Below are 12,649 nucleotides of genomic sequence, written 5' to 3' on the forward strand. Positions count from 1 at the left end.
TTCTCTCGAAAAAGAACCACTTCGGTTGTTTATTCATTCTTTAAACATAAGCTAACATCAGGGTTCGGATTTCCCACTCACTCACCTGTCAACAGATTTCTGCACCATCCACTGAAAATTCTCCGGATAAAGTGGATGGTGGAGAAATCTTTTGACAAGTGAGTGAGTGAGAACACTTGCTCACAGAACATGGAAAAATTGCACTCCGCTTTTTGGATCAACCCTGGGTTTTTATTCATACCTACCTAGAAGATACCTGGTTGGTTACAGCGTCGATTAACCTATGCCTGACGTATTGTAAAGCTCTATAATCGTTGGTCTTGGGCATGCTACGAAGTCGCCGGCCACTATCCGGTTCTCTGTTGAATATTGTTTTCGCTATTCTTTCTTCTGACATTCGCACTAAGTGACCACCCCACAGAAGTCTGCCGTATTTTATGCGATTCACAATAGTTTCTTCTTTGTATATTTGATACAGCTATTGATTCATGCGTTTACGCCACGCACCATTTTCTAGTTTCCCTCCAAGTATTGTACGCAGCACTTTCCGCTCGATTACCCTGAAAGCTCTTCGGTCCGCCTCTTTCAACGTCCATGCTTCATGTCCATAAAGGGCCTGTGGGGTTTGAGTAAAATGCTTTCAGCGTGTGTTTATAGATTCACACCTTAGCGTGTCAATCGGCGAGCAGCAAGCCATGACTCTGCCTCTTCCAGTCAGATCTCCGTGGAGTGCACACGCAACAACGGAGAGTCACTGTCACATAATTTCGTGCCAACCATTCAGGGCCACACATTTTGGCGATCCTGCCAGTCTATTTATTGGATCCTGTCTCTGAATTCATGAGGTGAGTTGAATTCATGTGGTTCAATTGTGAAGAATGATATTCTTGTAGGTATTACGTGTAGCAGACTTATGGGAATCGTGATACGGATTCACTTTTTTGAAAGATTTAGTAACTCTAAAACACTTTTATTAATAATACTAACACAATACAGCATCACCGGTGATTGTCCAAAGCTGCCAAAGGAAAGAGAACGCGCCACGCGTTCGCGGGTTATTTATAATGGACAAACTGCTGATCTGGCAGTTTGGGTCGTCCACGTTGTCTGACTGCAATTGGTGCACCTGAGTGGCACGATGTTCCGATGTTTCCATAACGGCTCCCCTTTTAGTTTGAAAGCCGTCCTCGGCTTTCTTCTATTGCTGTGGGATAAGTGGTATATCTCTTGACACGGGACATCTATCAGTTGCTAGACTGAAATTGATATAAATATCTTCTTTTGTGTCAAGTGTGAGATGTTTTCTCCAACTAAATATTTTAAAGATGATGGCTATGATCAGATACATATGATACATATGATTATAACTGTTGTTGATAATGAGGTTAACCATTCAAACATATGTAGTTTCCAATGTAGATTGTTTGTAGTTAAGTTGAGATGATCTATCTGGTTTCTGTGTTCTAAACGCATCTCTTGCAGATGCTGCAACGGGATATTGTTTATCAGTATAGTTGGACTGACCTTAATTCCTGTGGTAGGGATGAATGGTTGAATTTCCATGTCGGAGTTAGCATACTCCTCGTCGTCCAGCTTCACAGTACAATTGGAGTATTGTATGAGGAATGACCCATTGAGTAATCGTTCGGATGAACAATTTGATGAAAGTGTGATATTGGATCCTGTAACCATGATGTTGCCTTCTGTGATTTTACGAATAGTTTTAGCTTCGTAAATTCGTTCCATAGGACATTTGGCTGTTTGTTGTCCTGAAACTAATTGTTGAATGCACTCCGTAGGCGGTTCCAGGTTGCTGGAGGAACATATAGAGAGATCTTTCATCTTTGGACACGGGTTTTTTGACATAAATGCGTTCTGTCCTTCAATATAAAATTGTGCCGTAAGATGAATTCGTAAATTATTGGCAATTACGGGTTCAATCAAACCAATTTTGTATTGCACATCCTTGATTTTTGGTATTTTGAGTGTATACATGAACATCTCGTTGTTATATACTGCGTATGCGCTAGCAATGTTCAACATATCGTCGACCGAGTTCAATCGAAAACCGTTATCGTTGAGGGTATGGCGAATAACCGAAAATTCTTCAGGGTGGATGATGCGGCTGCTTGGGATGCTTCGTCCGGCTAGTGTTATAGATTCTTCAATTATCTCTAAATAGTATAATAATTCATCAATCTCAAATATGAAATTCAAAGAGTCTAAACTATCGAATGTTACTTTTTCCAAATTCTGCTCGTTATCTAATAGTGAATTGAAAGTTTTTGTCAAGTTTCTCATACGTTTCTCAAACAAGTGATTTATCTGAATTTGTTTATTATTTTCATCTACCAAGGAGTTTAGAGAAGAGTTTATGACCTTAAGATCGTCGGCGTCTGGACTTCCTGAAATATATTTCCACGCTCTACCTAATGATTCCCATCGTTTGATTCGCTGTGGCCTAATTCTATTAAACAACAGATTAATTCTGCCTATTTTTCTCCTGATAGATAACTCAAAAAAGGTCTGATTAAGCTTTCCGGTTTGGGCTACATTATTGTACACATCTATTGTCGATTCAATGGTTGTAAGGTTTATCGGATGCATTATTCTGAAAAAGCTGTTACTGATCCTAGCTTCTCCTAAGGGAATCATTATGATTGGATTCTGTTTTACATCGTGTAGTCTTAAATCCGTTAGAGTCGTCTGCGTCAGTATACCAAGCCATAATCTGTAAGGAAGTCGGAAAGCCAGTTTTAATCAGTTTGTTACTTCTTTGTATCTTTTTTATGAATTTTGATTCCTGTTGCGTCCGTAATTGTTTTTTCGTTTTGTTCTTTGATATCTACTAGTCTATATCGGTTGCTAAAAGGAGAGGCTTTTCCTTTCGTCTTAACCTCCAATATCCTCATAGTCTTTGTCATGTATTTTAATTTTGGAATTATGTTTGTTAGCCTCAAATACAATATTGTCTCTTGCTGTCATAATAGTACGTTGTTTTGTTAGGTTAATGTCCTGTAAGTCTAATGACGTCGAGTTTCCAAATGAGTGAAAGTTGGTCGAATTTCCTGCGGTTGGCCGTATACATTTCTAAAAGTGTATTATGGAACCTCTCAATGGTGCCATTACTGTTGCTACTACTAGCGTAGTGAACGGCAACACCATGGGTTTCTAGAAATTCCTTAAAATTTTGACTGCGGAAATAAGTGGCTTGATCGCAAGTTAATTGTTTCGGTAGGCCAAAAATTTTGAATTGCTTGATGAGCGTTTCGATGATTTCTTCTGAAGTTTCGTTAATGATTTTGTAAATTTGCGCAAATTTGGAAAAGGAGTCTATAATTGTTAGAAACTTTTCGTTTTCTTTCACGTAGACGTCCATGAATAGACTTTCTAAAGGTCTTTCATAGATTCTACGTGTGATTGGAATTTTAAAGGGATGACGCTCATATTTAGCGTATTTACAATCCCAGCATTTTTTTACAAAGGTCCTAACAATTGAAGACATGTTTGGGAAGTAGACTGATTGACGAATCTCTTCATATGTGAGTTTCCAACTTCTATGATTCCAAAGTTGTGACTCTTACGCACAAATTCGTCTTGGTCTTTTTTAGAAATTAGATCTGGTAGCTTAAGATTGCAGAATTGTACTCGCATTCCCTTGAAATGTTTATCTAGAATTTTAGAGCACAATTTTGCAATATTAGGTGGGGCAAAGATCCCATTTGTTATTTTTGGAGATAAATGAGCTTTAAGAATATTCAATAGTTTTTCGGTATATTCCTCCTGGTGGAATACGTGTCTACTATAACCTGAAAAGATAAATAAATGTGAGGGGACTTTCTTCTATTATTGGTAATATGAATGGTGAGCTTATTTCTAAATTTATTTATGATTTCCGGCCCGTATATAGGATCGTTTTCGTGTACTTCGTTTTCTAAAATAGTTTGTAAATTTATTTCAGATTCATCCACGCGAGGTATCCGGGATAATCCATCGACTATCACGTTTTGTTTCCCCTACTTGTAAACCAATTGGAAATCGAATTGCTCCAGATATAACCGTTGACGAGTTACTCGTCCTGTTGCATCTGTTAATTTAATTTCCTTCGTCAATGGCTCATGGTCCGTGTAAATAGTAAAACTTCTACCATACAAATATAATCGAAATTTCTTTGCAGTGAAATAGATAGCTAAAAGTTCTTTCGCAGTTGCGGAATACTGTTCCTCTGCTTTTGTCAGTGTTCGCGAAAGGTACGCAATTGGTCTTACGTGTCCATCTACCATTTGCGTCAGTACTGCGCCGATAGCATAGTTTGATGCGTCGGTAGTTAGTATGAACGCTTCGTTAAAGTCTGGATAACTCAAGAGTAGTGTTGTACTCATGATATCCTTTAACTTAGCGAAGGCAGATTCATATTCAGGATTGGTAGTAATTGATTTATTCTTGCCACGAAGTTGGCTAGTCATTGGTTTTGCAATTTTTGCAAATCCTGGTACAAATCTTCTGTAGTAGGAGATTGTTCCGAAAAACGACTTTAGTTCTTTTGATGTTTTCGGTATTGGCCTTTTTAATTGCCTCAACTTTCTTTGGGTTCGGTTTCACCCCGTCTGTAGAGACGACGTGTCCAAGGAATTCTAATTCCTTACGAAGAAATTCAGACTTATCGCATTGTACCTTAAGGTTAGCATCTTTAAGGGTTTGTAAGATTTTCTGAATGTCCTTCATATGTTCATCTAAAGAAGTTGTAAAGATAATGATGTCGTCCATATAGACGAAACATCTTATCCCCAGATGTTTTCGTAGAACAGCATCCATTAAACGTTGGAATGTCGCGGGCGCATTCTTCAACCCGAACGGCATTCTCAAAAATTCATATTTTCCATTGTCGACATTGAATGCCGTCTTTGGAATATCATTCGGCTCCACCTCTACCTGGTGAAAACCACTGGCTAAATCGAGTAAAGAAAAGTACTGTGCTTTTCCGAGGTGATCTAAAATCTCGCTGATCTCGGGTATAGGATATCTATCTGCTGGCGTTAATTTATTCAGTTTACTATAATCTACAACTACGCGATATTTCTTTATACCTGAATTATCCGTTTTCTTTGGGACCACCCAGATCGGGGAAGTCCATGAAGAAGAGGATTCTCTTATGATTCCAGTCTCCAACATTTTCTGAATTTGCTCACTTACTTTTTTCCGTAGATGGTATGGGTACTTGTAGGTTCGTTGGTGAATGGGGTTACTTTCACCGGTTTCTATTTTGTGCTTGATGGGTGAAATCCAATTTCTGTCCATCATGGAAGAAAACACTCTTGAAGGGCCGAAGAGTTTTGGCTAATAATTTAACCTCTTCTTTATTCAAATGTTCTGCAGGAAAGTTAAGCTGCGGAAAAGTTTCATGCTGGTTGAGAAAGAAACGTTCATTCTCAAAAGGTTTTCATCTCTCCAGTTTGGCTTGCCTAGTAGTAAACAAGTGTACAGTGGCACGATTATTTCTAGCCGCATAAAGGCCAGGTCGTAATGTGACACCTGTCGTCAAATTAATTTCTTCCTCAATGAGAAATGCCCCGTCTGCAGTAGTCGGTATCTCTATGAGGGTTTCCGTTTGTTCATGAAAATTCATGGAACTTGGGTAGTATTTATCTAAAGGATATTTTATATTTCCAATCGAAAGTTCATGGCTACCGGCATCGATTTTGGCATTCATAGTAGACAAATTTTCATATCCGATAAGACCGTCGAATGCTGGGTAAAGCGTACCATTGGTACTTCGCGTACCTGAAGGAATAAAATAGACCCCATCTAGCGGTCCTTAGCCTCTTACCCAGCAACTCCTATCCCTACCTCCCCGCGGTGCTGGCTGGGATACGAGCAACCTTAGGGAAGATCGGGTAACCAACCCCGGTGGGAACTATGGTCGTATGCTGACAGGGAAGGGGGGGTTTGCTCCTCTCCGGAGGTGCAAATCTTATTGAGCGTCTGTTCTCCATGTCATGATCGGCTCACAACAGCGTCTGTTCTCCATGTTAGGGGCGGCTGATCATCGTCCGAGTGCCAGCGAGGGACTCTAAGTGAAACTGTGCACCATGGTCCACCGGAAATAAGGAGGAATGGTCCTCCGGAAATTTAGGGGGTTTGGTGTCAGGCCCTGCAAGCCAGCCTCTAAAAAATCATAAGCAACGAACAATCAACAAGAGAGTACGGACTGGAACCATCGGCGAAGACCACTGCGACGAAAAGGGACTAGCGATTGGAAACTCGGTTCGTGGAACTGCAAATCTCTCAACTTCATCGGGAGCACACGCATACTCGCCGATGTGCTCAAGGACCGTGGATTCGGCATCGTAGCGCTGCAGGAGGTTTGTTGGAAGGGATCAATGGTGCGAACGTGTAGAGGTAATCATACCATCTACCAGAGCTGCGGCAACACACATGAGCTGGGAACAGCTTTCATAGTGATGGGCGATATGCAAAGGCGCGTGATCGGGTAGGGGCCGATCAATGAAAGAATGTGCAGGTTGAGGATCAAAGGCCGGTTCTTCAGCTTCAGCATAATCAACGTCCATAGCCCACATTCCGGAAGCACTGATGATGATAAGGACGCATTCTACGCGCAGCTGGAACGTGAGTACGACAGCTGCCCAAGCCACGACGTCAAAATCATCATATGAGATTTGAACGCTCAGGTTGGCCAAGAGGAGTTTAGACCGACTATTGGACAGTTCAGCGCTCACCGGCTGACGAACGAAAACGGCCTACGACTAATTGATTTCGCCGCCTCCAAGAATATGGCCATTCGTAGCACCTACTTCCAACACAGCCTCCCGTATCGGTACACCTGGAGATCACCACTGCAGACAAAATCACAAATCGACCACGTTCTGATTGATGGACGGCACTTCTCCGACATTATCGACGTCAGGACATATCGTGGCGCTAACATCGACTCTGACCACTATCTGGTGATGGTTAAACTGCGCCCAAAACTATCCGTCATCAACAATGTTCGGTACCGACGACCGCCGCGGTACGACCTAGAGCGACTGAAGCAACCTGATGTCGCCACTGCATACGCGCAGCATCTCGAGGCAGCGTTGCCGGAAGAGGGTGAGCTCGATGGGGCCCCTCTTGAGGACTGCTGGAGTACAGTTAAAGCAGCCATTAACGACGCAGCGGAGAACAACGTCGGGTATATGGGTCGAAGTCGACGGAACGATTGGTTCGACGAAGAGTGCAGACAGATTCTGGAGGAAAAGGACGCAGCGCGGGCGGTCGCGCTGCAGCAAGGTACCCGGCAGAACGTGGAACGTTATAGACGGAAGCGGAGACAGCAGACCCGCATTTTTCAGGAGAAGAAACGCCGCCTGGAAGAAGCGGAGTGCGAGGAGATGGAACAGCTGTGCCGTTCTCAAGTTACACGCAAGTTCTATCAGAAGCTCAACGCATCCCGCAAAGGCTTCGTGCCGCGAGCCGAAATGTGCCGGGATAAGGATGGGAGCATCTTGACGGACGAACGTGTGGTGATCGAAAGGTGGAAGCAGCACTACGAGGAACATCTGAATGGCGCTGAGAGTACAGGCAGTGAAAGTCAAGGCAGCGGAGGAGATGACTACGTCAGTTCAGCGGACGATAGAAGCCAACCAGCCCCCACCTTGAGGGAAGTTGAGGATTCCATTCAACAGCTAAAGACCAATAAACCAGCTGGTAAGGATGGTATCGGAGCTGAGCTCATCAAGATGGGCCCGGAAAAGCTGGACACTTGCCTGCACAAACTGATAGTCAGAATCTGGGAAACCGAACAGCTACCGGAGGACTGGAAGGAAGGGGTTATATGCCCCATCTACAAGAAAGGCGACAAACTGGAGTGTGAGAACTTTCGAGCGATCACCATCCTTAATGCCGCCTACAAAGTGATATCCCAGATCATCTTCCGTCGTCTGTCACCATTAGTGAACGAGTTCGTGGGAAGTTATCAAGCCGGCTTCGTTGACGGCCGCTCGACAACGGACCAGATCTTTACTGTACGGCAAATCCTTCAAAAATGCCGTGAATACCAGGTCCCAACGCATCATCTGTTCGTTGATTTCAAGGTGGCATACGACAGTATAGACCGCGTAGAGCTATGGAAAATTATGGACGAGAACAGCTTCCCTGGGAAGCTTACCAGACTGATCAAAGCAACGGTGGATGAAGTGCTAAACTGTGTGAAGATTTCGGGCGAACACTCCAGTTCGTTCGAATCGCGCCGGGGACTAAGACAAGGTGATGGACTTTCGTGCCTGTTGTTCAACATTGTGCTAGAAGGTGTCATGCGGAGAGCCGAGTGTAACAGCCGGGGTACGATTTTCAACAGATCCAGTCAATTTATTTGCTTCGCGGATGACATGGACATTGTCGGCCGAACATTTGCAAAGGTGGCAGAACTGTACACCCGCCTGAAACGTGAAGCAACAAAAGTTGGACTGGTGGTGAATGCCTCAAAGACAAAGTACATGCTTGTGGGCGGAACCGAGCGCGACAGGGCCCGCCTAGGAAGCAGTGTTACGATAGACGGGTATACCTTCGAGGTGGTCGAGGAATTCGTCTACCTCGGATCCTTGCTAACGGCTGATAACAATGTTAGTCGTGAAATACGAAGGCGCATCATCTGTGGAAGTCGGGGCTACTACGGGCTCCAGAAGAAACTGCGGTTTCGCCACCGCACCAAATGTGTCATGTACAAGACGCTAATAAGCCCGGTTGTCCTCTACGGACATGAAACAATGCTCGAGGAGGACTTGCAAGCACTCGGAGTATTCGAGAGACGGGTGCTTAGGACCATCTTTGGCGGTGTGCAAGAAGACGGTGTCTGGCGGCGAAGAATGAACCACGAGCTCGCCCAGCTCCACGGCGAACCCAGTATCCAGAAGGTAGCTAAAGCCGGAAGGGTACGATGGGCAGGACATGTTGCAAGAATGCCGGACAGCAACCCTGCAAAGATGGTGTTCGCTTCCGATCCGGCAGGTACGAGACGGCGTGGAGCGCAGCGAGCGAGATGGGCAGACCAGGTGCAGAACGACTTGGCGAGCGTGGGGCGTATCCGAGGATGGAGAGATGCGGCCTCGAACCGTGCATTGTGGCGTCAAATTGTTGATTCAGTGTTATCTGTTTAGATGTTAACTAAATAAATGAAATGAAGACCGTCGAAAAAGTTATGGAATTTGAATACGTGGTACGGTAACGTTTTGTCAAAGCCTCTAGGAAAGATATTGACATGCAATACTTTATCAATAACAAATGTACCATTTTGATTAGTCACTATTGCTGGTCGATTGGTTTCTTGGGACTTTAACACGTGTACGATTTATTCGCTCCAGTGTCTATCAAGAAATTCAATATCCCTTTATTAGACTTGTAGCGAATAAACGGTATGAAATTGTTTACGTTGTTGAGAGATCGTCTTCCTCTAAGCGAAAATTTGACACGTTGGGTTGCATCGCTCTACCTTGCACATTGTCATCCTCATCCTCATCGTCGTCGTCGTCGTTATCTACGTCTACTTCGTTCGCGTGGAACTCTGATTTAAATTTTTGTTTTTGCATCGGATTCCTATATGGGGGTTTTGAATTTGTATGCTGCTTAGGGGAGCTACTCGAGGGGCCGTTGCTTTTGTTGGGAAATTTGTTGAATTGAGATTTCGCGGGTCTAGATCTAATTTCTGCGTTCTGGTTTATACACACTGACTCGTATCCATCTTCTAAGGTTTTAGGCTTGGATAATCTAATGATAGCGGATAAAGGTTCTCCGATATTGTCGAGATATCTAGTAACGGTTAAAATATCTATGGTTTCCTTTCCTGTAATAGGATGGAATTCAAGTTAGATTTTAGTCTTGTGTTAATCTCCTTACATTCGTTGTAGAACTTCAGGTGACTTTTATCACTTTTCTTAATGTTAAACAGTATCGACACATTTGTCGCAAAGTCAAATCGATCACCGTATTGTTCTAACAGGATCTGTTTGATACCACCAATGGTATCAGGATCGCCATTTGCGCATACAATCGCGCGAGCATCTCCTCTAATTTTATTTTTAATCGCTCTAATATTCATAGAGCTTAGTGAATCGGGCTGGCCGTTGGCCCCCTTTATCTTGAACATTTCATATAGCTCGTCTACTTCCCGTAGCCAGCTTGAAAGTTCTTTCTAACTACCGGAAAACTCCGATAGGTTCTTGATGGGATCGGGGATAGTAAATTTACTACTATTCCCCGACGTCATCAATGCCTTAAGCTGATCAATTTCAGCCTTCAGCGCCTCAATCTCTGACTGCCTAGTCTCTGGCATTGTTTAGTGGATTGTTTTATAAAAGATAATAAAAATGAGTTACTCACGTAAATGATATCCACATCCGAGGGGTTTGATGATCACGTTGTTGCAGGTTCGCGTGCGACGGGATTTTTACCACTTTTTAAACACCTCACGATCCCACTCCTGACACCACTTATGGGAATCGTGATATGGATTCACTTTTTAAAAAGACTTAGTAACTCTAAAACACTTTTATTAATAATACTAACACAATACAGCACCACCGGTGATTGTCCAAAGCTGCCAAAGGAAAGAGAACGCGCCACGCGTTCGCGGGTTATTTATAATGGACAAACTGCTGATCTGGCAGTTTGGGTCGTCCACGTTGTCTGACTGCAATTGGTGCACCTGAGTGGCACGATGTTCCGATGTTTCCATAACGCAGAGAAACACGAATTTAACACGGGTCACGGCAGTCCCGGGTTACTTTGTTTTTCACATGTTTTCACTTCCTCTCAATCCGACATTGCTAGGTTTGATGTCAGCAGTTTGAATTGGGTGTCTTCCAGAGGCTTCGTGAACAGATCAGCCAGTTGATCACGAGTGCCAATGGATTCTACATTCAGCGTACCTTTCTCGACCAGATCTCGGATGAAGTGATGCTTCAGGTCGATGTGTTTGGTCCTCTTGCTCTCCAGGTTTTTGGCCATGCACACACAGCCACGATTGACACCGGGTTGGCAGCAACATGTAGATCTTCCAAGACGCCGCTGATCCATACGGCCTCTGTCGCTGCTGCACTAAGAGCGACATACTCCGCTTCGCTTGACGACAACGATACGGTGGATTGCTTTTTGCTGTTCCACGACACGGTGCATCCATACACCTTGAAGATGAACCCGCTTACCGATTTTCGGTCCTGAACATCGGCCGCCCAATCGGCGTCAGCAAAGCCGACGAGCGCTTCTGCTTCGCTGTTCCTTTGGTATTCGAGACAAAGGGTTTTTGTCCCGCTTAAGTATCGCTTCAAGGCGTTCCAATGTACGGTCGACGAATCTTGCTGGAACCGCCCGAGGTACCCGACAGGGTAACACACATCTGGCCTGACACAAAGCATAATGTACATCAGGCTTCCAAGCGGCTCTCGATAGGGTTCACCGGCATTAAGTCCACCACGTGGCAGTTGGAGGCCAGGGATTGAACTTATCATTTCATTATCATTTAGTATTCAGCCAAAAACTCATTCCAGAGGCGGAATTCCGAAAAGTGTTGTATGGCGGACTTCTAGCGCTGATTCCCCTCTATAGCTTTGTCTAAGGGTACATTGCTCTATGTCTAATATTCACCGCGGGAAACGCTAGTATCATTTAATATACTAAATGATAATAACACTTATTATCATTTAGTATATTTAGTGATCCTAGCGTTTCACGCTGTTACGTTACACCGCAATGCTATTCACCCATAAGAATCAAGTAAACGGGGTGCAGAAAGCGCGGCGGTACCTTTCCTGAAGGGTCTTCCACGAAAGGCAGAATCACATAAGGCTGAAAACTCATAAGGCTGAACACGAAAGGCTGAAAAGTAAAAATCTCACATAAGGCTGAAATAACAAAAGGCTGAAACTCGAAAGGCTGAAAAATCGTGAGAAACCAATATTAGTGGATGAATTCACATTTGACGTTAGAAGGAGCACAAACTAAAATGATCCGCAACCTTCTTGTGACTTTTTGTTGTCTTTCAATTTATATACAGAATTCTTATATTGTAGTCTATACAGCTCATAAAATTTTGAGGTACTGTCGTTGGGGGTGAGAATGGGTCACTGAATGAATGCTTGTAGAATGCATCGAATGTATCTGAGGGCAAGAAGACTAAAATATAAGAGACCTTTTTGAACGATTTTTCTCTACGACCTCCAAACTGCCGGTGAGAGCGATGACCCATTCTCACCCCCAGACCCATTGTCACTCCTGATGGCGGTAACATAGAAGGGAACAAGACTTTTGTTCTTGGTTCTTGTATGTAGTTTTTGATTCTTGCTAGATTGCTTTCTATTTTTTTCTTTATTCTTCTCTCTTTTTCCTTTTCCTTTTTTGTTCTTCCTTCTTTCTTGCAACTCCTGTTTTCTTCTTCCTCCATTTTCCTTCCTTTTTCCTTCTTCTTTCTTTTTTCTTCATTCTTGTTTTTTCTTCTTTCTTCCTTCTTCATTCTTCCATCTTTATCCTTCCTTCTTCCTTGTTTCTTCTTGCATCACCGTTATTTCTTCTTTCATCTTTATCTTACTTTTTCCTTCTTCCTTCTTCTATGTTCTTTCTTCAATCTTTCATCTTTTTTCCTTCTCCCTTCTTCCGTCTT

The 12,649-nt window shown here is 43.4% G+C and overlaps 2 protein-coding genes across 2 annotated transcripts; both read right to left on the bottom strand.

Annotated features, from left to right (window-relative positions):
- Positions 1 to 757: 757 nt before the first annotated feature.
- On the bottom strand, positions 758 to 2,879 carry LOC134221603 (uncharacterized). Its single transcript, XM_062700792.1, has 2 exons — positions 1,525 to 2,879; positions 758 to 832 (listed from the first exon to the last, which is right to left on the bottom strand). Exons 1-2 carry the CDS (start codon positions 2,653 to 2,655, stop codon positions 758 to 760), a joined length of 1,206 nt encoding a protein of 401 aa, XP_062556776.1. The 5' UTR covers positions 2,656 to 2,879.
- Positions 2,880 to 10,955: 8,076 nt separating this feature from the next.
- On the bottom strand, positions 10,956 to 11,501 carry LOC134221604 (uncharacterized). Its single transcript, XM_062700793.1, has one exon. It carries the CDS (start codon positions 11,499 to 11,501, stop codon positions 10,956 to 10,958), a length of 546 nt encoding a protein of 181 aa, XP_062556777.1.
- Between the last annotated feature and the right edge of the window lie 1,148 nt (positions 11,502 to 12,649).

The sequence above is a fragment of the Armigeres subalbatus genome, chromosome 3 (genome assembly GCF_024139115.2).
Source record: "Armigeres subalbatus isolate Guangzhou_Male chromosome 3, GZ_Asu_2, whole genome shotgun sequence".
NCBI classification, from domain to species: domain Eukaryota; kingdom Metazoa; phylum Arthropoda; class Insecta; order Diptera; family Culicidae; genus Armigeres; species Armigeres subalbatus.

Coding starts and splice junctions, on each gene's coding strand:
- LOC134221603 (XM_062700792.1), bottom strand. CDS start 2,655: ATGATTCCCTTAGGAGAAGCTAGGATCAGTAACAGCTTTTTCAGAATA. Junction 833..1,524: donor TCCCTACCACAGGAATTAAG/GTCAGTCCAACT, acceptor TCATGAATTCAG/AGACAGGATCCAATAAATAG.
- LOC134221604 (XM_062700793.1), bottom strand. CDS start 11,501: ATGATAAGTTCAATCCCTGGCCTCCAACTGCCACGTGGTGGACTTAAT.